We start from the raw sequence: 25,414 nt of genomic DNA, 5'->3' as shown, positions 1-25,414 counted from the left end.
GCCAGCTCCGCTAACGGATGCTAGGCTAAAGCCCAAGTCTCTCTGGACTCTCCTGGCCATGGGCTCACAGGGCAGCGTGGGCCCCAGAGGGGCAGGAAGCCCGGCGCAGAGGCCCACCCCCCAGCACCGGGTTTACTTACTGGGTGGGTTGTACTGGAAGCCAGGGGGTTCCAGCTGTGGGGAGCTCTTGATCACTTCTCGAGAAGGCACCGGGAAAGGGAGGGCCGGGGGCCAGCATGGAGCAGGCTCCCCACTCAGCTTCTGGCCCTCTGGGAAGGAGGAGAAATATACCGGCTTTTCTACAGGAAGAAACAAAATGGTCCCATCAGGCTCTCCTGTCTCTGGGGCTCCCCAAGCCTCAGCCACAGACCCCGCCCTCAGGAAACCACTGCCCTGGGTCGTCCCCCAGCCCCGAGTTTGAGAGAGCATCGACGTCCTGCCGCCGCAGCCCCGCCCACCTCCAGCATCTCCCATCCACGCCCTGCAGTGCGCACACAGCCGTCCCCCGTGGCCCACTGTCTGTAAAGAGCTCCCTGGGCCACCCCACCTCCGGCCCTCCTTCCTCTGGCCTGCGTCCTGCCCCAACGTGGCCGGGAACGTCTCAGACCAGGGCTGCCCACTGAACCTCCCCAAAGACACTTGGGCTAAGGGGCAAGGGTGGTGGTCCAAACTGGTCCAAACTGGAGCAGATGTCAGCGCCAAATGGGCCCAGTGAGCCTCACGGCCAATGGTGAGGAGGAAACTGAGGCTCAAAGCATCCGGTCCAATCCAAGATGTTTACAAGGGTCCCTAGGACGTCACTGGGGATCAGGGGGCTTTCAGCCTGTGCCTGAGGACCCCAGTGTGGGGCGGGTCTGCCTGTCAGCAGGTTTTTCTCCCAAGGTCCAGTCTCCAGCAGCCTCTCTGCAGCCCCTCACTGCCCCTGGCCCTGACCCCTGGGGCTAATTCACTCCCCCCAACCCCTCTCTCCTGCGGGCCTTCAATGCGGCCCTCAGCTTGCAGGGGCCCAAAACTTTCTCCTCCCAGGGCTCGAGGCACAGCCCCTGGCCCCCTCTGCATCTCCAGGGCTGAGCACAGTCCAGCACATAGACTGATGGATCCAACAAATTAAGCGGCTCCTTCCACCTCGAGCCGGGGCCGCGTCTCCTCCAGAACAAGGGAGCGGAGGAGCAGGGCACTCGCCCACACAGGAGGCCCTGGGCCAGCTGAGCTAGCCAGGGTGAGACGGGGAGAGAGGCTGCCTGCAGCTGGTGGGGGGTCCCCCCACGGCTCCCCGAGAGGCCAAGCACACTCTGGTCTGAGGAACTTGTCTGGCCGGGGAAGGCTCCGCGGGGCTCCCAAGGACGAGGCGGGCGGGAGAGGTGAGATGGCAGCTATCTGGCTCCAATGGGTCCCTTCTGGGCTCGTCCGGCCCCAGCAGCAAACAGTCCTGCGCCCGGTCTTTGGGCCGGCCTGTCCCAGGGCAGCATCTCGAACCCTGCCACCATACTGCAGGAAACATGCAGCGGCCACGGGGGGTGGGGGTGGGACCTCGGCTCAGAGGCGCAGGGGACGGTGGGGGGCTGCCACGGGGCCGCCGCGCCAGCAGCAGGAGCTCAGGGCCTGGCCACGCCTTCACACTGATACTCCTGGCACAAACCATCTGGCTTCAGGATGGCCTGTCATGGGCTCAAGGGTCCCAGGGGTCTGCTTCGTCCCAGGCTCTTGGAGGCAACAAGTGCAGCGTCCTGGGCAGGGAATTCGCACCAAGCGATGGCCCGCTCTGAGCTGGTGAGGAAGCGGGCTCGGAGCAAAGGTCCAGAGATTTCCCGGAGGTGCCGGGGAGGGTCGCTGCGCCAGCCACGACAGACTCTGGGTTAAAGGCGGCAGTCGTGTATCACAGTGAGACCCCCATCCCGAGTAAGCCGAGAAGCACACCAGCTGCTTCCAGGGCCGCGCTCGCCAAGGGGCCGCTCTCTGCCGGCCGCCGCTACCCCAGCTCTGTCCTTTCTCCGGTGACGCTCACGTCCCCCTCTCTGTGAGCCCATCGGGACTGGCCACTTCCCCTCCACCTCATTTGACAGAAGAGGCAACTGAGGCAGAGGAGTGCCCCGCCCAGGAAGTGTCTGAGGCTGCATTTGAACCCAGGGCCTCCTGACTCCAGAGCCAGGAGCTGCCCGATCCTGCGTCCTGCGTGCTCTCCCTGAGCCGAGGGCCCAGGCGGGATAGCTTGGGCCCGCCCTCGCAGGCGAGGGGCCGGGTCAGCCGCCATGCACGCTCAGTCACAGACACAGTCCCTCCCTCCGGGCGTCTGGCTCACCTTGGCCCCTGTGGTGAAGGGCCCCACTCCCACCTAAAACCTACTCTGCGCAGACCCCGTGAGTGTTTGTGTCCCCTTTTCTCCGGGGAGTGGGAGCTCACTGAGGGCAGGCCCTCTTCCTTTTTCTGTCTCCCATTTCTCTGTCTGCCTCTCCCTCCATCTAGCACGGGACTTAAGACACAGGAGAGAAGCGCGACGATTCCTCTGGCCCCGAACCGAGAACGGGGCACCGAGGAATAAGAAGGGTGGTACTTCTGCTGGCAGGCGCCCGCTTCCCCTGCCAGACTCGGGGCTTCCTTACCCTCCTTCTCCGCCACGGCGGGGCTCCTGCTCTGGCCGCGGGGGCTGCTGCTCGCCTGGGGCGGCTCGCTGTCCGGCTGCAGAAGATGCGGGGCCTGGGGGGCCGGCTTTCCCGGGGTCGCTTCCTCCCGGGCAGAGTCATGGACTTTGGTGACCTGCTGGGAGGGAGAAGGCACAGTGAGCGCGCCCCCGTTTCACACAGGGCGCACTTCAGATTCTCACGCGCGTTTCCCAACAAAAAGGAAATCCTGGTTTCAACTGCTCCTTACTGGGCTGTCTGGGTGGACTTATCGAGCGCCTCCTCAGCAGAGCCACAGAGGGGCTTGTTAAGTACCTGAGCCCTGCCCAGGTACAAACCACAAGCGGTCGGCCTGGGAGGCCCTTTCCAGGGCGACCCCGTGCAGGGGCTAGAAGTGACGGCCCGCCGGGCCCCCCAGAGCCGGCCTGGGGGCATCATGCCTACTCTGTGCCTTAAAGCTCCCTGGAGGAGTCTGCCTTCTAAAGGGCAGAGGTCCAGAACATTCAATCAGCAAGACTTGACTGATAGGGGACAGGACGGTTGGAGCCCAGGAAGCTCACCCACAAGCATGCTGGCAATTCTGGCCCCTCCCAGAGTCAGGTGTGATGGAGTGGGCGCCCCCTACAAGCTGGCAGTGCCAGTCCCCAGGAGAGATGGGGCCTTGCAGGCTGGCATTACTTTTGGCCCATTCCTCACTTCTTGTATGTACCAATCTACGTACATCTCCCCCGGGAGAACGTAAATGCCTGATCCTCCTTTGGAGAAGCGTCCGGGGGAGCTTGGCAATGGTAGCCGGAGGGTGCTGGCTGGGGATGAGCAGAGGGTCTCACCGCCACGCTTTTGGAGGCCCAAGAGGCCGGGAGCACTCGTGCTTTCTCTTCTCGCCCCCCCCCCCTCCACGCTACCCCCCCCAGCCCAGCTCATTAGCCACATCCAAAGAGCTGTTCTCATTTCCATGGGGATTTCTCCAGGAAGCGCAGAGGCGAGGGACAGAAGCCAAGTCTCACCGCAGGCTTTTATTTCTCCACCCACCCCCAAGCTGTGCAGGCCATGCTCAGAGGCAGCATTTCAGCCTTATTTATTTCCTTAAAGGACAGGAAATTAGGCCCAGGAAAGGGATGGAAGGCTCTTTCCCCACTCAGCAGGAGAGCAGCCCCGGCTCCCCGAAAGCCCAGGAGCCAGGAGCTCCAGAAGGCTCGGGGTCCGAGGGACCCTGTGGCGGGAGTCAAGAGCCAACAGAGGGTGAGATACTTACGATGGGGGGGATGGCGGCCGCTCTCTGCTTCAGCTGCTTGAGGTCCAGAGGTTTCTGAGGCGAAGGATTGGGCCTGCCATCGGAGGCGGTGTTTAAGAGGCTGGGCCGAGGGGACAGGAGCCTGGAGGAGAGACATGGTTATCAGACGTGGCTCCGAGGCCCACTGAGCAGGGGCTCAGGTAAAGGCTGTCGGAGTCCTGACACCCCGGGGCCGTCGCCTGGTCACACCTGAGCGATGGACTGAAAAGCCTGCTGAGCAGGAGACCCGAGGGGACCAGGCTGGGCCCAATCCCACTCTGACAGCTCCCTGGCAGGCTGGTGCGATCAGGACCTTCCCGGGGCTCAGCGAGCGGATCTCCGGGAACTCAACAGCCACACCTGGGGAAGCGGGCAAGAAAGGCTCTCAGCAAGCCTCTGACAGGGGGTGTCCATCGGGACTGTTAGAGGCACAGCGGCACGGCTACCTGGAGCAGAGATTTTAGGTCACGTCTGGCTGCCTGTGAGAGCCAGGGTCCCACTCCATGGCCATCAATCTCTCCGAAGCTCAGCTTTTTCATTGGCAAAATGGGAGATGGAGAACCAGAGATTTGGAGCAACAAAAGGAACTGACGGGATCATTTAGTCCCAATTCATATGGGATAATGATACCTGCAGGGTCTGCTACAGTTACAAGGTTAAACTTTGTGATTCTACATACCTGTTAGACACCCATTCCCACTCTACAATTCAGTCTTTCTGCTCCTCATCTCTCATCCTGGGACCTCCTTTGATACTGGCCATCCCCCACATCTAGAACCCAATCCATTCTTACCTCCACCTCCCAGAGTCCTCTTCCTTAAAGATGCAGCTCTGGCATTTGTCTATCTCCTATCTATCTATCCTTCTATCTCTATCCATTTTATCTGTTATTCATTTATCTACACATCCATCCATCTATCTATCTATGTATCCATCCATCCATCCATCCATCCATCCACACACCCCCATGCTTACGCTGCCAGTATTTCTCTAGGCACCTTTTCCCCCCCATTAGAACATAAACTTCTTGAGAGTCAGAACATTTTGCTTTTCATTTTGTGACCCTTAGTGCCTTGTCCAGAGTGGTCACTTAATAGACACTATGTGATTGGTTGGTTAATGATAAAATCAACAACATCCTATCAAAAAAGAAAAAAGACCAAGAGAAGGAGGGTAATTTGGTCAAGGTGACATCACACAGATCCTGCCCTGCCCTCTAACCCCACGGTCGGCCTGTCGAGGGTCTGACTGACAAGGGCAGGTAAGACAGGATGCGGGGAGATGGGACTGGCCGCTGCCCTGTAGAATCCCAGCCCCGCCGAGCTGTGTCTCAGTCCCTGGGACCTCCCTCCTGGGTAGTGGGAGGTGGCAGGCTATGCCCTGCAGGAGGACCACTCAGAACCCAAGCTCCTCTGTGACAACGGGGCCTGGTCTTGGCTGGGCAGTGAGCAGAAGGACACCCAACAGCCAGTAGGGGAGGAGTCAGATTGCTAAGGCGCAGGATGGGATTATGGAGTAATCACCCTTAATCCTCCTCACCCATCAGGCTCCCAGTAAAGAGCATCTGAAAGTGAAAACACTGGACTTAAGGTGGCTGACCACAGGCTTAGAGCCAAGAAGGATCTGAGGCCAGAGAGCTTAATTTCATTTTGCAGGTGAGGAGGCGGAGGCCGGGGGACTCTCTGAGCTGCCCGAGGGCCCAGGCTGTCAGGTGTCTGAGGCAGGACCTGAAGCCTGATTTCCTGGCCCTACGTCCCAATGGCCCGAGGACCCGGGATCTCCCAAAGGAGAGCTGCTTTGTTGCCACGCTGAATGTCACGCTGGTGACGGTGTAATAATTCACATTTACAAAAGCAGCTCCTTGCAGGTCCCCTTTACAGAGGAGGAGACGGAGACTTTAAGGAGTTATGAGACTTAAATCTGCAAGTCCCTCATTTTTAGCCTGGGGGAGGGGAGGGGACCCGTGGATGAAGAGAAACAAAACTCAACACAGAAGTCTGAGGATGCTCAGCCAGCGTGGAGGCCGAGCCTCTGCTTTCTCAGCTGTGAAATGGGGATGATAATACCTGCCGTGTGTCTTCTTCATGGGATCGTCTTCTAACAAACACCAAGATATTTACAAAGCACTTTATGAGCTCTCCCGGCCCATAGAAATGTCGCAATTTATCAACGTTGCCCTCAGAAATATTATTCTCGCATCAAGCCTACACTTACAGGGCACTGACTACGTGCCAGGCACTGTGCTAATCACTTCACAATTATCCCTGGGAGGGGGGTGCTATTATTATTCCCATTTGGCAGATGAGGAAACTGAGGCAGACAGAGGTGAAGTGTCTTATAGTTACTAAGGCAGGATTTGAATTCAGCTCCTCCCGGCTCCAGGTGCAGCACTCTACCCATCGTGGTACCACCGAGCTGCCCTGATCACTGCCCCTTAGGGGGGGACGCCCGGGCTTCCCATCCCCTCCGGACACTTAGCACTTGCTAGAACACCTCTTCGAGCCAGGCTACCAGGGCTGGAGAAAGGGATCCCCACCGCTGATCACTGAGCTTTACAGCCCAGTGTTAACAAAGAATTACAGGCACCTAATTATCAAGGCAGGAGAGAGGGAGTTGTTGGAGAGCCACTCAGCAAACAAGATTTACTGGGCACCTGCTGTGTGCTAAGTAAAAGGCCCCAAAGCATGGTCAGGACAGGGACCCCGAAGGGATGACCCAGGAAAGGCTTCCTGCAGAAGTCCTCAAGTGAGCCAGGGCAGGGAGGAGCCTGGGCAGGGCAGGGGGAGGGGGCCTTCAGTCGCTGGGCCAGGGTCTAATGCAAGGGGCGGCCCTGCACTCAGCCGGCACGTATCTGAGGAATGCCTACTGCCCTCCTGGCATTTTGTGGAGCTTCCCAGCCTACATGGAGGTGGGGGAGGGCGAGCGTCTGCCCAGTGGAGCCAACTGTGGCCTTTGGGGAGAAGCAACGGTGTCCACCGCCCCACCCCCCATCCAAGCGTGACAGAGAATCATTCTCGGGCCCAGCTTGCCAGAGTCCCGGGGCTGACGCCCGCCTTCCTCCCGCCCCAGAGAGAGTCTCACCTTGGGGAGAGAACCGAGCCACCAGGGGCAGGGAGGCGGCGGGGGCTGGCAGCGAGGGAAAACACGTCCCAGTGGGTTTATCACAAAACATGCTTACAGTACACACAGCCTCTCCGAGGCACGTTAATGCCACAGGCAGGGCAGGAGAGGACCCGAAACAGGCACCCGGCCCTTATTACGCCTCTGCTGTGTGCCGGGCCCTGGGCTAAGCGCCAGGGGTACCTGGGTGGCGGCAGACGGGGTGGGGGTAGAAGCTCCTTGCCCACGCCATCGCCTGCCCAACGCCACTCCCCGCCGGGTCAGACAGTCCCACAAACATCAGGAAAATTCACCCCAGTGCAGCCCCTGGGGGGGGGGGGAGGCTTGCCCCTGCTTCTGTCTCTGTGACCCAGAGGTAGGCCCGGGGTCCGCACTTCACAAGCACTAGTTCCGAGTTCACCAGCTGGCGCACAAACGTCGCAGAGGCCACAGTGACAAACACGGAGATGTTCGGGAGGCTGGTACCGGCCAGCGCAGAACCGGAGCGCCAAAGAGAAACCCAGAAGGGAAGCTGGAGGAGGAGGAGGAACAAGCTTCCCCTCCCCCCTCCTTCAGCACGGGCGGAACTGGGCCAGACTCGGTCTTGCCCACCCACTCTCCCCTGGGCACGGGGTCAGCCTGCAAGGGTGACCCAGCCAGTACAAAAGCATGTATTAAGCACCTCCATGTCCACACTATGCTAGGATGAGGGCTGAGGATACAAACAGAAGGGACAAACTCTCCACGACTCACAGCCTGGCGGGCTCATAATTGGGCACCTTTGGTTTGCGCTCACATCAGGTGTTTGCTGAACTGAGTGGGATGGAGGCCGGGCTGGGTGAAGAAGCGGCTCTGGGGATGGGGCAAACCAGCAGGAGAATGGCCCATCCTCAGGGCCAGCGGGGGTCCCGACGTCAGGCCCAGGAGACCGAGCCCATTCCACTGCCTTCTGGAGAAGCAGAAGCTGGGACAGAGGTGGAGCCGGGGTCTCGCGGGCTCCCACAGGGACACAGAGGGGGCGGCGGGAGTCCCAGCGGCCTTCAGATCTCAGGAAGCTCGGCTTCTGCTCCCAGTCGGAGATGCCATCGAGAAAACTCCTCCTCCTCCTCACGGTTACGGTGACCTTGGCCTGAACTTCCTTCCCTGGTACCTCCCGCCTGGTTCTGGGCAGAGCGATCTTTCTCTCCCGGTGGAAGGCGGCTCTGTTTCCAACTCCAACAGGCTGGCGCTGGGATGACCCACAAGCCTGGCCCGGAAAGCACCGCGAGGGGCAGCCCGGGGAGGGGCGGGAGGGCAGCCAGCACGGCCGCCCCCAGAGAGAGCAAAGACGTTGTCTGGGCCTGTCCCTGCTGGGAAGAAGCCCCTCTGGGCTAAAGTCAGGGCCCCAGAGGGCGAGAGTGCAAGCGAGCTCTGACAAGGCAGAGGGCGGGCACGCGAGGTGAGCTGGGGTGCTTCCCACAGTTAAGTGCCCAGCCCCCACTTTGCCTCCGAGCTCCTGGGGGCCGCGCTCTGCCCTGGCTTTATTGTATGCTGCTCCCGAATCCCTCAGTGCGTCCGAGGAGCCTGAATGGTGTTTCTGACACCCCCAGCCTCCACAGCAGCTCTCACCGCCCCCCTCCCGCCGACAGCCAGCTTCCTTCACAGCTCAGCCAAGATCTTTTCGGCCCCATCCCGATGGAAGACGTGGTGGAAGTCTCCCAGCTACCTTACGGGCTGCCGTAGATGGAGGACGAGTCTCGTTTGCCCTCCCTCAGAGCATGGAGGCAGGAGGGGACGCTTTGAAGAGGCAGATTTTATCCTGATTGAAGCGCAAGCTTCTGCATAAATCGAGAGGACCAAGAAGCAGAATGTTCTCCGGAGGGAGGTCACTAGAAGTCTTCAAATGGAGGGTGGGTGACGACCCCTGGCCAGGGCTGGGGCTGTCTAAGTACAGATTGCGGGTAATGGTCCTGGAGAACAGACTGTGACCCGTCTCCCATCTCCGAGCACGTCGGGGGCTGCTAGGGCAGAATGCTGCAGACACTGCCAGATGGGGCCGATACTTCTGTGTGATGGTTTTTCTCTGACACAAGGGACGTGTTGATCTGTAGGGACAAGGGGAAGCTCTCCCCGCCCCCCCCCAACTGATTATGATAAAGACAAAAGGCATCAACTAAAGGTGTTGTAGAACAAAGGAATGACCAGCTTTCTTTGGTTGGATGGATTTTCGGGTCTCCCCTAGCTCTGAGAGCTCCGCCTCCCTACCACAAGTCCTCCTGGGTAAATGTGGAGGCCAGGTCAGCCCTGGCTTGGCCATTTAAAATACCACAGAGGCGGCTCTTCTGATTTTCGGAGTCCCTGAGGTCCCTCCCCCTCTCCTGGTCACTCCCTCTTCAGGTGGACCTTTTCCCAGTAAACTTCAAAGGGTTCTGGACGTTGTCTCGGTTCTTGGGGAGGACCGACCCCCCGCCGGCAAAGCCGGGGAGAGCGACTGGCCGGGGTGCCCGTGGGCAATGGTTTCCCATGAAGGGCCAGAGCCGGGGAACAGCAGTCAGGAGGATTCGGTCCTGGGCCTGTCGCTAGTGGGGCATCGATAGGGCAAGGAATCCCACTTGGTAGGCCCGAGCAGGGAGGGAGAACTGCAGCTTCTTTTCCAGGGACGGATGCCGGGGCAGAGCAGGGGGCGCAGGCCTGGAGCCTTCCTGACTCCACATCCAGTTTCCTGGCTGTGAGATGCCCCTCAGCCTGCCTCAATTTCTTCATTTGTAAAATGAAGACAGGAATAGCACCAGCAGGGCTTTTGTGTGGATCAAGTGAAGCATCTGTAGTGTCCTGCAAACTCTCCCAACACCTTACAGAAGTGAGTGCTTCGGCTGCTCGGACAGACATTAGGGTCTGCCCAGGAGGATGCGGTCAGAGCCCCCTCCCTTCTCTCCCCCCCAGCTGAGGGCACTCCGCCTTGGAAGCCTCCCTGGGAAAGCTTCTGAATCTGAATGGTTTCGAACCTCGGCTCCCGGCTCCGAACCTCGGCTCCCAGCTTCTCGCCCAACCTGGCAAGGAAGCTCTCTTCAATGTCTCCTCCTGGTGGGGTTAGACCCCATCTCTGCTGTGGATGGCTCCTCCCCGTAGCCCCGTGCTCCGAGCCTCCAGCTTGGGCACCCTGAAGCAGCCAAGCCACATTACAAGCCTGAAGAAGCCTTTCCTTTGGTCAAAAGGGTTTTCTCACAAGCAGGGGCGTGGGGGGGAGGTGGTGGTGGGCTCATTTTTCTTCAGAAAGGGAAGGAGACAGCTCGGGTCTCTGCCAAAGAAAAACCACCAGAGGGGTTTTCTCCCAGAGTGCCATTTATCCTCTGGGCTGGGAGGAAGTTGCAAGTGCCAGAAAGAAAAAAAGTGGCTTCTTTCCTGCCCCAAAAGTCTGTGTGACCCACCATCCCTCCAAGGTGTGGGGGTGAGGGATGAAGGGCAGGGATCAGAACAACCATCAGTCAGGGCCAGACTTGGGGGACATGCAGAGTTTAAAGCTTTGGCTTTGAGCGTGGCTGGGATCCACAGGGTCAGCTTCAGGGTGCCCCGGCTTTCCTGGCCAGCCCCTTCCCAGGAGGCCAGCTAAGCCAGAGGGAAAGGTTTCTAGGACAGCTCTGACGCATCTCGCCCCCTCAGCCTACGGCGTCTGGCCCGAGCCAGGGACAACCAGCCAGAAGCCCTGGACGCGATGAAGAATGAGCAAGACAGAGTCTGGGGGGTGGGAGGGAAGGCTGCCAGGCCCAGGACAGTCAACTTCCAAGGCCAGCAGGGAAAGCGGGACTCAGAGCCGGCAGGACCTTTAGCAGAGCCAGGGGCTAGAGAGGGCAGGGGCCAGGGGGACGACTATTCCCAGGACCCCCGTCCGCTCCTTTGGACAGAGGAAGCCGCAGGGGGAACGTCTTCGCCCTGTGCTCAGAAAGCCCTCCTCAGCGGCGGTCCGGGAGAGAAAGCCAGATCTCCATCTCCTAGATTACGTGGCCAGGATGTGAGCATCTGGGCTGGGCCGGACTAACTTTGGCTTCAGCTCCAGACTGGTGGGAAAGCCGGCTACGCTCGGGGAGGGTCACCAGGGACCTAGGAGGCTGGGGAGAGGGGGCCCGCAGGAAGGGAAGGTGCCCAGCAAGACACCATTTATGGAAGAAATTTCCTAATAAATAAAACAATACCCTTGGGGACATGACAAGCGAATTCAAATGTCTGAAGGGCTGTCGGGGGAGACTGAGCTGCTCGCTTCTTAGGCAGGAGGAGGAGCGGGGGTGGGGGTTAAACAGCCCAGCCTGAGGGAGGGAAGAAAGTTCCCATGAATCAGTTATCTCAAAAGGGAACAGACTATCCTGAGAGGCAGCGAGCCTCCAGTCACTGGAGGGATTTAAGCCTGGGGAGCCTGGGCTGGGCCTGCTGTAGAGGGAATTCCTGTTCAGGGATGACTCATGGGAGGACAAATCTGGAGACAATGATGAGACCTGAGAGCCTGGCCGTCCTGACTCCCTCCCCATTTTACAGATGAGCAAATGGAGAAGTGAGGTCCAAGGTCACATGGGTAGGAAGCATGGAAGCCTGGATTCGAATTCAGGGTCTGTTTCTTGGAACCCCAGAGCCTCCCACCCTGAGGGGGCTGTGGGCAGTACTCTCTCCTCTCTTTGCTCCCTGGAGATCCCAACCCGCTCTCCAATAGTGTTAAAAAGCGAATCCTTCAAGGCCTGTGGCCAGGCTGGCCCCGGCAGGCGAGATCTGAGCGCCCGCACCCACGGGCACCATGCCCTGTGGCAGGCGAGGGGATTAGCTTATCGCCGCTGCCCCATGATCTCAGCTCTCTGCTGGAGACGGAGAATGTGTTTCCATGACGCTCCTCCCGGCAGCGGGAGAGGGTGGGGTGGGGACGGCAGGGCCTCCCTCTGACCCACGGCACAGGAATGATGGCGGCAGCCAGCCCCCCCTGCCTCAGGGACCGCAGAATGCTCTCCCGCTTTAATCCACTGCGCTCCGGGGCCTGCTGTGCTGGCCCGCCCTGCCTGGCCTGTCTGCTCCAATCTGGATCAAGGGGGCCGGCTAGGCTGATGAGTCTTGCGGGGGAGGACAGGAGGACCGGGAGGGGGAGGAGGCAAGAGGGAAGGGAAGGAGGAGGAGGAAGAGAAAGGAGGAAGAGTAGAGGGGAAGGAGGATGGAGGAGGAAGAGGAGGAAGAAGAGAAGGGAGGAAGAGGAAGAGGAGGGCAGGAGGCACACCGAGGGCCCGGCCTGGCCACCCTGGCAGCCTCTACTTCAGAGACCTTGGCCTTCCTCCTACCTCCAGGGCCCCCAGAGCTGCCGACTTGCCTTGTGCGGTTTTTGGAGGAAAGAGCCCCGACCCCGGGGACGAGACCCCGCTCTTTCTGCACCTTGGACCAAGTTCAAAATGACACTGACGATAACTGAGCACGACGCTGCTTTACAAAGACCTCACCTGATCCTTCCCACAATTGTCCCCATTTTACAGACGAGGCTACTGAGGTTCTCTTGCTGGGGCTCCCAGATCTTCCCACAGCGCCCGGGGCATGGAGCGGATGGAGCGCCGGACCCAGACTCCCCCCCGGCCCCCTGGGCTCATGGCCCAGGGGTCAGCCTGAACCTCTCTCTCTCAGCCTCCACATCTAAGCTGATGCCGGAGCCTGGAGGTCCCATCCAGAGGCCCTGTTCTGTCCACTGACCAGCCCCCAGAACCCTGGAGTGGCTGGGGGAGGGGGGGGTTGCCTGCCTTAGGCCTCCCCTCTCCGGTCCATCCTCCCTCTGGCCACTAGAGTGACTTTCCTAAAATGCGCATCCGGGTCTGATCATGGCCTCACCCGCTCACTCGGGAAACCCCCGGGTCTCTGTGTGGCACTCAAGCCCTTCCTCCTCGCCCTGCAAGGCCTCCCTCTCCCACCCGGCCTTCGCCTCAGTCCCCTCGGTTCCTCTGGCCTCCTGGCTGACCCACGAACCAGACCCGGGTTCCCGAGCTCGGCTCTGGCCGTCCCCGGGCCTGGAGCTCGCCTTCGTCCCTCTGCTAGTGACCTCTGCCCTCAGCCCCCGTGCCTCCTCTCACTTAGTATCTCCTACTCATCCTGGACAGACTGGGGGGCTGTCTCCCACACTGGAAGGTAAGGAAGCTCCTTGAGGAGCATCCCCAGGGCTCGCTTAGCCCAGCACCTGGCTCCCAGCAGGAACTTACTGAACAAGCATTGGCTAATTTAGAATGGGAAGAGACCCAGATCCCTTATTTTAAAACTAAAGCTAAAGAACTCTAAGATACAGCCTCTCAGAGGTGTTTACAGTATCTCAACAAATGCTTACCAGCTGGAAACTTGAATTCAAATTCTGCCTCAGACACCACATTGCTGGGTGGTTCTAAGCAAATCACTCAAACCCCTCTGGACCTCACTCTCCCCAGCTGACAAAACGAGGGGCGGGGACTCAGTGTCCCCACCAGTGGCCCTGAGTCTACGACTACAGGACTAGGGCTTCTCCCGGAGGCAGAGAGCTGGGGGCTCAAACCCAGGGCCGCTCCTTATGGAGGTGCCCTGGGAGGGATCAGTGGCCTTTCGGCCCCCAATCATCCCCACCCCGGGCACAGCCACGGCCTCTGGCCGCTTTCAGAAGACTCAAGGAAAGGGGAAGTCTTTCCCTGGGTCTCTCCCTTCTGGAGAGCCCCGCTCAGCCTTGGCAGGATGCTCTGCAGTGGCGGTCATTCCTGGCCTCCATTTTAGGGAGAAAAAAGTCTGAGAAACAAACGATTTTGATTCAGTTGAGCGGCAGCTCTGGGTCTGACCGGCTGCCAAGGGACCTCTCTCACAGAGGCCGGAGGCAGGGAGGCAGAGGCTGGGGATGTGAGGAGGCGGAGGCTCTAAACCTTGACTCTGAGGGAAGCCCCAGGGGCTGGCGGGAGCCAGCTAGGACCCCCTCACAAGCACCCCTGGAAAAGGCTGCATTAGCACTGCAATCTCAGAAATTGGGAAATGCTGCAATCAAAGTCCCAGTGTGTCTTTCTCTGCTGACTATCACTTAAGAAAGTGATAGAAAAATGGTGATCAAGATTAAACTGAAAAGTGTCTTTTTGCTTTTCATTTCTGGAGAGCTGGTTGTTAAATGTTTACTAGCACGCCTGTAGGTGGTACATGGAGAGGAGTGATTTACCCAACAGCCCCAGTCCGCCTGCGGGGGGGCTGCAGCCAGAACCCCAACCCCTGGGACTGCAGAGTCCTGAGCTCTTCTGACTGAACCAAAATAGCTAGCAGCAGACTGACAGGCGGCCCAGGAGGGAGGGACACTGTCTGGGGGATCAGATTTAGAGCTGGGAAAGCCCTCAGAGGCCGTCAAGTTCAGCCCCACTCCTTTACAGATGAGGAAACTGAGGGGAAGGAGGAAGGAAGGGAATGAGCATTTATCAAGCTCCTGCTGTGTGCCAAGCACTTTGACAAATGTTGTCTCCGGGGACGTGACTTGATCCCACCAGCCTGACCTTCCAGTGCAGACCCTCTGCCGTCCTCCCGGCTCGAGCGCCTCTGGCCCAGCCCTGCTGCCATTTCATAGAGGAGCAAACAGAGGCACAGATGCTTGGTCAGGGGCTGCCCCGGAGAGGCGGGGTGAGTGGGAGATGCCCGGAGGGCCCCGGAAGGACCCCTGCCCATCCGGCCCACCCACTCACCTGCTCTTGTCGGCGGCTTCCTGCTCGTCCACTTCGTCGGCGCTGCACGTGGCACTGGAGTCGCTGTCCGGGTTGGTGCCCGGGCCCTTGGCGGCCTTGCCCCCCTCCTTCTTCTCGACTTTCAGCGGCCCCTCGGCCGCCCCCGCGCCCGCCTCCTCCTTCTTCTCCCCACCCTTGGCCTTCTCGGCGCTCTCCTCCTCGGCCTCCCTCTTGATCTCTTTCTTAATGGCCTCATCCCCGGGCATTTCAGCTGCCCCCTCTTCCTCCTCCTCTTCCGTCTTCACCACATCGACCACCAGCTCCTCTGAGGGCTTCTCCTCCTCGCCGGGGTCCTGGTCGGGCTCTTCGGGGGCTGCTGCCTGGGCGGTGGGGGCTGCTGCGGGGCTGGGAGCCGCGGGGGCCGGAGGGTCGGCAGGGAGCACAGAGGGAGCGGAGGGGTCCGCAGGGGTGGGGGTGCCGGGGGCCGTCTCCTCCATCTTGGAAGGGGGCTCTGTCCCCGCCCCGGCCTCACTGCTGGGGGCGGGCGCCGGCTTTGGCCCATTCTGGCCATTCTCTTTGGCGTCCGCCCTTGGGGAAGGGATGCTCTCCGTGTCCGAGCTGTTGTTCACTGCAGCTGGAAGACAGAATAAGGGAGGTCACCGGGGAGCACACGTGGGAATTCACTCGCACCCAGACCGGCAACAGCGCGGCCCGCGGAGAGAATCACAGCCGGGAGGTGGGAACCCCGGGAGCCAGCGTCCCCGGGGGCGGGAGCCATGAGCACGCAGGAGGCTCACGGCCCAAGGGCACCCAGTGAGTGCGGGAGGCTGCCCTGACATCAGGACAGAGGCCCCGAAGCTGGGCAGGACCCCCAGAGGTGGCCTGAGGGGCCCCCGTGAGAGAGAATCTCCACTTGGAGCAAAGGGAGAAGAGGCACAAGGGCTCCCCCCCTTCCCCTCCCTCTCCTCCCACCCCGTCTCTTGTGTGTTTCTCTGTCTCTTGTCTGTCTCTCCCTGTCTCTGTCTCTCTCCCTGTCTCTGTCTCCTCCCTATCTGACCACCACTGATCTTGCCTTGCTCCCCTCCCCCCCCCCTCTGCTGATGTCAGAGCAGGAACACACTCAGCTCCCTGGGTCAGGTTAATTAGGTTGGGAAAGAGCAGCCTTTCCCTGGGAAGGCCAGAGAAAAGCCGGGTTACTCTGGGGTAAATAGAGATTTTTGAGAAGGCCAGGACTTCCCCACAGCCAGGAAAAGGGGGGGGGGGGGAGAAAGAGGAAGGGGAGGAGGAGGAAAGTCCACCAGACTGAAGCAATTATGAATTCTTGCATCCTTCTGTCTCCCTCCCTCTGTTTCTCTCGCTCCTTCTACGTCTTTCTCCATTTCTCTCTGTCTCCTCCCCTCCCCCCACTGTTGCTTTTCCCTACAGCATCCCACCCTGGGAGAAAGCTACTTACAGAGAAGGAAACTGAGGCACATCAAGGCTTGCTCAAGCTCACATAATTAAAAAGTATCTGAGGATCTGGACCCAAAGCTTCTCCCCCCCAAATCCTCTTCCCATCCCCCCACCTCAGTGTTTTGACCAAGGCTGCCCCCCACATCTGCAATGCTCTTTGCCTGAGACTTAGGGTCCCTGGTTTCTCTCAACTCCCCCTTCCCAGTGAAGCTGACTGTCCCTGGCATATAGCAGGTGCTTAATAAATGCTTCTTGGGTCACTAGTTCCCTGCGCCTCTGGGAAGCAATAGAAGCTCGTCAGCCCTACTTCCCAGGCCCTTCCCAACTGGCTCTTCCCCACCCTCCCGAGCGGGCAGCCACCCCTTGGCCTTCCTTACGGCCGAGCATGAGCTGGAGCACCCCCCATGGTGTGTATCCCGTCCCTGGGCCCTGGTGGCCCACAGGCTCCCTCCTGAAGTCCCTGTGCATGAAGCGGACTCATCCCCCTGCGCTGCCCAGCAGACACCCCGACCGTCCCTGGACATCGTCCGGAGCGATCTGGCCCTGAAGGCGCGGAGGAAGGCTGACCCCAAAGGCCGGGTATAGAACCAGCTTCCTGTCGTCCCAGAAAAACTTCCTCCTGGAAGCTTTCCTGGCAGCCGCCAAGGCCGCGATTTCCAAACTGTGCTGGCGCACGGGGCCGGGTGCGGGTTCAAGGCTTAAGCAGGGAAAACAACAGTGTCCCAAGCCTGTCCTTGGCAGACCCCAACGTTCCTGTCCGTGGGCCTTCCCGGGACGACAAGCAGCCATGACCGCAGAGGCGCTCCCAAGGAGCCTGGGAGGGGGCGAGGGGCACGGGGGCCAGGCTGGGTGAGCCCGGGAGAGCACCCTTCCAGCCCCTCTACCTGGGCCTTCAAGGCCTTCCTCCAGCTGGCCCCCTGAGCAGTTTTAGCTCCTGAACCACCGAAGGCCCCAGACTGGAGGCCGCTTCAGAGGCTGCTCGACGGCAAAGTCGACAGAGCACCAGGCTTGCCGTCGGGGGCCCCGAGCTGACTTCCAGCCCCAGGCCCTCAGTAGCTGCCCCTCCCCCCTGATGTGGGCAGCCAAGCAGAAGCTGAGGGCAGGGCTTTCCCAAGGGCCCCCCGGCCCAGAAGGGGCCCGTGCACAGAGCAGGAGCGCTCAGAGCCTAGTTCAGGCAAAGCCTTCCTTGTGGGGCAGAGCCTTTCTGACCCTCCCCGGGCCCTCTCCTCCCCACTCTTATTTTCTGTGCACTTCAGGCTTTCCCAATTGAATATAAGCTTCCCAAGGGCAGGACTTCTGTCATTTCTTTGTCCTTGTATCCCAACTATGGTTTGGGGGCACGCAGTAAGTGCTTAATAAATGCTTGGTGACCACGCTATTGCCTATCCAAGGCTAAAAGGAAACTCAGAATTCTGGAAGCAGCCCCGGCGTTGACCCAGAGGCCCTTGACGCCGGCTCCGTCATGTTACGGGTGAGGAAACTGAGCCCCAAGGAGTTAGGTGGCGGGTGACCCTCGGCACCAAACTGGCAGCTGGGGGCGCTTTCCCCTCCAGAGTGTGGAATCCTCCTCTGGCCGGCAGCTGGGACCCGCCCCTGTGGGGGCAACGTTAGGAACGGCTCCCTCTGACAGGCGCTAATCTGGGGCGGCGGGGGGCTCCTGTCACCCCTATTCTCAGGACTGGGCTGGTAAAGGACGGAAGCAGGGCCGGCCCCAGTAACTGCTCTGGCAGCCCTGTTGGTGGCTGGACCCGAAGGTGAGGAAGGATCTGACCAGTCTCATCTCCCTCTCCCATCCTACTGCTCTCCCGGAGGGCTGAGGGGTAAGATCAAGGCCAGCCAGAGCCTCCTCCCCCCTTACTGCAGCCCGATGACTCCGGAAGCACGGGGTCAGGGCGTCCGGAGCTCTGGGCTCAAGGCCCAGCTTGGGCTCAAGACCTGGGAGGCAGAATGGGGGAAAAGCCCAATCTGGGGAGGGAGGAACGGGATTTGGATTTCAGCTGTGATCCGGGGACACCCTTCTGCTCTTGGGGAAAGGGGGGCACTGTGCAAGAGAGGCCTTTCCAGCACGAAAAAGCCTGTTAGTCACAGAAACGGGGAGGGGGCCAGGAAGACCCTGCCTCCGCAGCTGGCCAAGGGCTCAGGATAAAGGGCCTCGTACATATGGGACCACGGGCCTGGAGCCGGAAGGGGAGCCTGAGTGGGCAGAGGAAGAGGCCGAGGTCCGAACAGTCCCAGAACCAGAGACTTGGAGCTGGACAGGCCTTGGAGACCACTGAACCCGCCCCTCATTCACAAGTCACAGGAACCGAGACCGGAAGCTGAAAAGGAGCGGCGGCGGCTGAACGCCCTCCCTGGACAGACGGGGAAACATTATCGCCCACAGAGGCTGCAGGTTGAAGGGGAGCGATGGCTCCAAGCAGCAGAACTGGGGGGCCCCCGCTCCAGGCCTCTTCCCACGGTGGCACTGTTAGGCAGGAGTCGGGCCCCCAGATGCCCATCGTGAGCAACAGGAGGCGGCCGGCCCCCAGGGAGGCCAAGCCTTGGGAGGCGAGCTGACGGCGGAGACAGGGCTGTGAGCTCCTCCCGCGGCTGCTCCCCAAGACGCTGGGCTCATCAGCCAGGCTGGCATCCTGTGGCAGAGGCACCCCCTCCCCCAACCGCAGAGCTGCCCGGAAGCTGCTCGCTGAGCCCCTTTCACAGGGTAAAGAACACGGAAGGAGCCGGGGGGTCTGGCCCCTCAGGGCTGCACGGGCCGGGGCCCCCACGCTCCGTCCGAGGCAGAAATGTGAGCGCGCCAGTCCTGCTGACAGAGGCCTCGGGCCTCTCTGCCTCCCCCCCCACCGGGGGCAGCCCACCGCCGCCCACGCCTTCCCTTACCATCTGCCTCCTCCGCCATCTCTTCCTCGTTGCCGCTCATTCCCGAGGCCTCCATCTCCTCGTCCTCCACCACCGGAGGGAACGGGGTCTCCTCGCTGGGCACGGCTTCAGTTTTTTTCTTCTTGCGGCGAGCGTTTCTCTCCTTCTCCTGGGGCAAAGGGACAAAGACTTAGGGAGGAAAAAGATGGCCGTCCTTTTGCTGTCCCTCCTCCCCACCCCTCAACATTCGGTCTTTTTTATTTTTAGTGAATATTCCAGTTTTATCACAATGTGACTACTGGACTCAACCGATCAAGAGCAAGCATTAGTGAGTTATTACCAAAAGAGTCTTCACTCTATCAGGGATATAGGCATGTTGTATAGGTTCTATCTATATGACAAAATAAATATACCAACATGGGACAATTTGGGGGGCAGAGAGCCCCAGGGGCTGGGGAAAGCAGGGGTCCGTGAAGGTTTTATTCCTCACATCAATTCTTAGCGAGGCTGAGTGCCAGGCAGGATAATGGGGTCAAAGACTTAGAGTTGGAAGGGGCTTGAGGCCCAGTTAGCCCATTTGACAGATGAGGAAACTGAGGCACAGAAATGCCTTGCCCACTCCAGGCCACTCAAGCCTTCAGAGGCAGAGCCAGAGCCAAAGCGGCTTCTTTGAGTCCTAGGTCCAGAGTGTACTCTAAGGAGGTACATTTTGCCCAAGCACCCATTTCAATAAAAAGACAGGTCATGGTGAGATGTTTGGTGGACCTCCTAATCCCTGAACCGAGCCTCCACCCACATGGAACTCCACATTAGGGAGTTCCAGTCTAACTCCCACTTGTCCTTCCAGGATCCGCTAAAGCCCCCAGAAATCTCCCTGGGCCCCTTCCAGGCGCCCTGACTGCCCACCCTGGGGGCTAGCCCTGATGTCCCAGATGGCTCGCACCTTCCCCGCGTGTGGGGCGTGGACCAGACTCTGAGATTCCCGGAGGATTTGGAAGAGATCCACCACTGTGGACCTCCAGTCACCAATGTGCTCCCTTTCTGAGCCTCCCTCCTCCTCTGGGGGAAGGCTCCAGGAAATCCCATGCCAGCCCCTGGGCACCGTGTTGAGGTCAGCCACCCTTCTGGGCCTGGCACTGGGCTGCGCGGATCTAGGGAGGGGGCTGGCTGGCAGCAACCAGGCCCGGTCTCCCTGCCCCGGAGCCCGCACTGAGCCGGCCTGCTGATTGGTGGCAGGTGGGTGCTCTGCCCTTGGACAAGCCTCCAGGGCGCCTGCAGGAGGGATCGGCAGGGGGATCCACTGCAGGGCTTACGGACAGATGGGGGGAACAAACAAAGCAGACCCCGTGGGATACAAATAGTTAATGCCAGGGTGGGAGGGGCTGCTCCGTGCGCCTTCTCCACCCGCATCACGAGGAGGCAGGTCCAGTGCTGGGCCCCCCGCCATGAGCCACAGGGGAAGTGGTCCTGGCAGAATTCAGGGAGCCAAGACTGCTCCAAGGCCCCGCATGGCCGGAGACAGAGGCTGCCCTTGTAGTCAGGAAGGCCCGAGTTCGAGCCCCATCACCAAATGATAAGGAGGTGTCATGGGCAAGTAAATCAGGGACCCCCTCGCTCCCAAAGGGGGAGTGGTCCTGCTCAGGGCCTCCAAGGTCCCTCCTGGCTCTGTGTTTATGACCCTACGTTCTATGTACACCTAGAGCCACAAAGAAAGGAGAAGAGTGACCATCTACCAAACTCCAGGTTTTCCAATAATACCGGCCCTGGTCACTACCACCTGACCCCCATTGCCCCCCAGTCTTAAAAATCAGAATTTGGCAAGTAGAAGCTAACCACTGCACGAAACATCAAGAAACAATAAAACAAAGTGGAAAGAATGAAAAAAAAAAAAAAAGAAAGTATGAAATATGTCATCAAAAAAAACCCCAACTAACCTAGAAAACAGACCACAGAGAGGTAACTTAAGGATGAAAGCCTTGGTTAAATAAAAAGCTCAGACATCATCTTTCAAGAAATGATACATGAAAACTGCTTTAATATCTAGAATAAGAGGTGGATAAAAATTGAGAATCTACCAATTACCTCCTGAAAGAAAACCCCAAAAGAAAACTCAGGAACATTATAGCCAAATTGCAGAACTACCAGGTCAAGGAGAAAATATGGCAAACAGCTAGAAGGAAACAACTGAAATATCCTAAAACCCCAGTCACAATCACGTCAGATTTAACTGTGTTCTTATTAAAGAAGCAGAAGGGTTAGAATAAGGTATTCCAGAAGCGAAAGGAGCTAGGATTACAATCTCTCCAGTAAAACCGAGTATAATCCTATGAGGGAATGATAACCATTTAATCAAAAAGAGGACTGCAGGTATTCCTGATGAAGAGACTAGAACTGAATAAAAATCTGACATTCAAACATAAAACTCAAGAGAAGCATAAAAAACAAACATGAAAGAGTAATCATGAGTTTCTCAATCGAGTTAAACTGTTTCCATTCCTATATGAGAAGATGAGACAGAACTTTTATCATTTTTAGATCACTTAGAGAACGAAGCTACATAGACAGAGGGCACTGATAATGAGTAAGTTATATTGGGGTGAATTTTCAAAAAATGAAGGGGTGAGAAAAAAGGATGTACAGGGAGGAGGAGGGGAAAAGAGGCAGAATGGGGGAAATTTTCTCACATGAAAGAAGCTTAGAAGTAAGAGCTTTTACAATGGATGGGGAAATGGGGCAGTGGCAGACAATGCTTGAACTTTACTCTTTTCAGAACTGGTTCAGAAAGGCAAGAGAATAGACACACACACACACACACACACACACACACACACACACACACACACACTTTCACTCACTCACTCACAGAGTTCTGTATAAAAATCTCTTACCCAATGGAAATAGTATGGGAAAGGGACAAGAGGGGAAAAAAAAGGGTGGGGATGATAAAAGGGAAGGCAGATTAAGAGAGGTAATGGTTGGAAGCAAAATAGACTTTTGAGGAAGGTCAAGATAAAGAGAGGAAGAAACAGAAGAGAATGGGATGGAGGGAAATGCACAGCGATCATTACTGAATGTGAATGGGATGAGCTCACCCATAAAAAGGAAGCAGATAAGAGAATGCATTAGAAACCAGAATCCAACAATATGTTGTTTACAAGGGATACACTGGAAACAGAAACACACACAGAGAGTCTATAATAAAGAGCAGGAGCAGATTCTATTATGCTTCAGCTGAAGGTAAAAAGTCAGGAAAAGCAATCGTGATCTCAGACAAAGCAAAAGCAAGAACTGGCCTAATTAAAAGAGATGACGAGGGAAACTACATTTTGCTAAAAAGGTACCACAGACAATGAAATTATACCAAAATATTTTCAGCAAGTTTCTCTGATAAAAGACTCATTTCTCAAATATATAGGGGACTGAGTCAAATTTAAAAAAACATTGATAAACAATCAAAGGATATGAATGTCCAAGGATATGGACAAAAGAAATAAAAGTATCTATAGTCATATACAAATGTTCTGACTCATTATTGATTAGAGAAATAGAAATGAAAACAATTCTGAGGTATCACCTCACATCTATCAGAAAGGACAAATGCTACAGTTGAGGTAGAAAAGGAAGGTCACTAATGTATTGTTGGTGGAGTTGTGAACTGTCCCTCCATTCATCCATTTGGAACTATGCCCAAAGGGCTGTAAAACTGTGCATGCCCTTTGCCTGTGCCCATGACTAGGTCAGTATCCCAAAGAGACCAAAGGAAAAGAAAAAGGACCTACACATACAAGAGTAAGTTGGAGCATGTGATTGTGACGAAGTATCATATGGGAAATGACAAGGGAGTAGTCCCAGTAAAACCACGGTAAGACTGGGGCAGCTAGGTGGCTCAGTGGATAGAGCCCCAGCCCTAAAGTCAGGAGCACCTGAGTTCAAATCTTACCTCAGACACTTAACACTTCCTGGCTGTGTAACCCTGGGCAAGTCACTTAACCCAAATGCCTTAGCAAACAAACAAACAAAAAAACATGGTAAGACCTTTGTGAATTGATGCAAAGTGAAATGAAGTGAAAAGAACTAGGAAGTCATTGTGAACAGCAATGCTGTAACGAGGATAAACTGATCAATACAATGACCAAAGACAATTCCATGGGACCCATCACAAAAAAACTGCTATCCAACTCCAGAGAAAGAGCGGTTGAAACTACAAAATAGAATTTCCTTACTTTTTCTTTTTTTTTGATATGGCTAATATGGAAAAGTTTTGCATATTGTCACATGTATAATTGACAACATTTTGCTTGCCTTCTCAGTGATGGGGGGAGAGAATTTGGAACTCAATTTTAAAAGAATGATAAAAATAAATAATGAGTTGGGGAGGAATAAAAAGATCCCGCACTCCCAAACATATGGGGGAACAAGCATGTCCCCAAGCAGCAGAGGAAAAAGACACCATCTATTTTCCTTCAGTAAAGGTACGGCCCCCCTCCCTCAGGGCAGCCAGCATCCCTGACCCCTTCCCATTCTGGCCCTAAACCTGGAGCGTTTCCATGGGCGCCTCCAATGGCCTCCCGAGCTCCACAGAATTCGGATGGGGGGGATTGAGAACAGAGACTCGTGTGGGGGATTTTACTTCTCCTCCGATCTATTTTTATCTGATGAGGATTGGTAGGCAGTCTGGGCCAGACAAAAGCTACTTGAAGACATCGCCTTTGGGGAGTCTAAAATAAAATCATGACCCACTAGGGCAGGAAGTGTTCCTAAGTTCCAAGAGGACTCCAAGCTCGGAGCCCTCCCCGCCCCGTCCCCACCACAGCTCCAGGGACAAAGCCTCATGCAGTGGGGTGGGGGGAGATCTAAAAGTCTCCGGTTACCAGGGCCCGCCTGAGGCTCCTCCATGGGAAGGCTGCTCTTTGTGGGTGTGTAGGGAGATCTGCTGATACCAAGTATGGTGTCTTGGCCCGACCTAATCCCCAGGAGCTAAAAATGGGCAAACCAAGGCCAGATGCGGGAACGTTTGCTATAAAGCAAGGCTTCTTGACCTGAGCTCCAATGAACTTTATGTGTATAGATATACAGACATGGAAATGTGTGTATATATTTCATGGATGCGTACATAGCAACACAGAACATATTTAACATTAAATTGCAAGATTGCAAATATTATTAAGTGATAGAGTTAATATACTATTGAGATGACGTATATTTCTATAGTAATATTAAATATAGTAATAATAATATTAAACATATAATAATATATTATTGCATCAGGTTTTTAACCTGAGGTCCAACAAATATAAGTATGTATGTATTTATATATGTTTTATATTTGTGTGTGTCTGAGTAGGATCTCTCTTGTAACCCTGTGCACTTTATTCAAAAACCCAATTCTGAAATGGGCTTCCCCAGCCTGCCCGGCCAAAGGGGTCCAGAGCTTGTAGAGCGCTAGATGTGGAAGGGGACAAAAGAAATGGGCCCAACAGGTATCAAGAGCCGCCCAAGGCCCCTGATCTCACAGGCCCCCCGAGCTCCCCCAAGGCTCCCCAAGGTGCCCTGAGCTCCCCTGACTCCCCCAACCCCCTCCTCAGACCCTCTGAGCTCCCAGGTCCCTGAGCCTCCCCCCCCAAGGCCCCCGGCAGAGGATCCTCACAGGCAGCTGGCACAGCACCAGGGCTCGCTGCTCCGAGGAGAGGGCTCCCAGGAGGCGGGCGCAGCCTGCGGGGATGGGTTTCTCCTCCAGCTCCGGGGCCCAGGAGGGAGGAACGCGGCTGGGCCAACATAAATAAATAAATAACGGCAAACAGGCCTGGATGCCAGCGATTATATAACCCTCACTAAGGCAAACAAGCACCACCCCAAGCCCGGCTTCCTGCCGGCTTCCCACGGAACAATGCTTTGGCTGCGACCGGTGAGAAGCGGGCTCTGGGAGATGACACTCACTCCCCTGACTTCAAAGGCCCTGCCCCGACGTTTCCTCTGCCTGCCTCGGCCGGCCAAGTGCTGATGCCGGGAGCAGAGGGGAGAGCCAAGGGGGCTGTCCTGCCAGCCCCGGGGACCCTAAGTGTGGGGGTGGGTGGGGAGCTGCTTTCTGTCTCAGGAACCTGGGGACCATTTCTGAGTAGATGCCTTCTGTCTTAAGAGCCCCGGGGATCACAACTGGGGGACACTTTGGTTTTCCCTATGGGGTAAAGGCAGTTTATTTCTCTAAAATGGAAGATTGATATTTTTTCAAAACACAGCCAGGCAAGCCTAGTGTGGACAGGAGGAAGGGAGATGGCTGAGACTCATTCGGTTTGGTCTCAGAGGCAGGTCAGCTAACAAAACTGAGCCCCCCACCCCCCCAATTTAGGCCTCTGCAGAACAAAGATGCTTTCGGCGTCCCTCCCAGTGCTAGACTGGGAAGCTGATGATGTCATGAGGGGAGGAGATCCAAAGAGGACAATGCGGGGTTCTCAACTGCCAAAGAGTCAGCGCAGAGG

General features: G+C 57.2%; 1 protein-coding gene across 16 annotated transcripts in view; it reads right to left on the bottom strand.

Moving 5' to 3' along the window:
* NCOR2 (nuclear receptor corepressor 2) overlaps positions 1-25,414 on the bottom strand; it is a 267,487-nt gene that overhangs the window by 38,192 nt on the left and 203,881 nt on the right. For 13 of the 16 annotated variants that reach the window (XM_051972629.1, XM_051972638.1, XM_051972635.1 and 10 more), the window contains 5 exons: positions 18,960-19,107; positions 14,652-15,264; positions 3,874-3,994; positions 2,601-2,757; positions 141-299 (listed from right to left, as the gene is read on the bottom strand). In XM_051972629.1, coding sequence (XP_051828589.1) covers positions 141-299; positions 2,601-2,757; positions 3,874-3,994; positions 14,652-15,264; positions 18,960-19,107 — 1,198 coding nt within the window. The remainder of the gene's footprint in view (positions 1-140; positions 300-2,600; positions 2,758-3,873; positions 3,995-14,651; positions 15,265-18,959; positions 19,108-25,414) is intronic. The other 3 variants (XM_051972632.1, XM_051972641.1, XM_051972633.1) reach the window with 2 other exon arrangements.

This window comes from Antechinus flavipes, chromosome 1, assembly GCF_016432865.1.
Source record: "Antechinus flavipes isolate AdamAnt ecotype Samford, QLD, Australia chromosome 1, AdamAnt_v2, whole genome shotgun sequence".
Taxonomy (NCBI): Eukaryota; Metazoa; Chordata; class Mammalia; order Dasyuromorphia; family Dasyuridae; genus Antechinus; species Antechinus flavipes.
The sequence above is the reverse complement of the archived record's forward strand: the minus strand, read 5'-3'. Positions and strand labels throughout refer to the sequence as shown.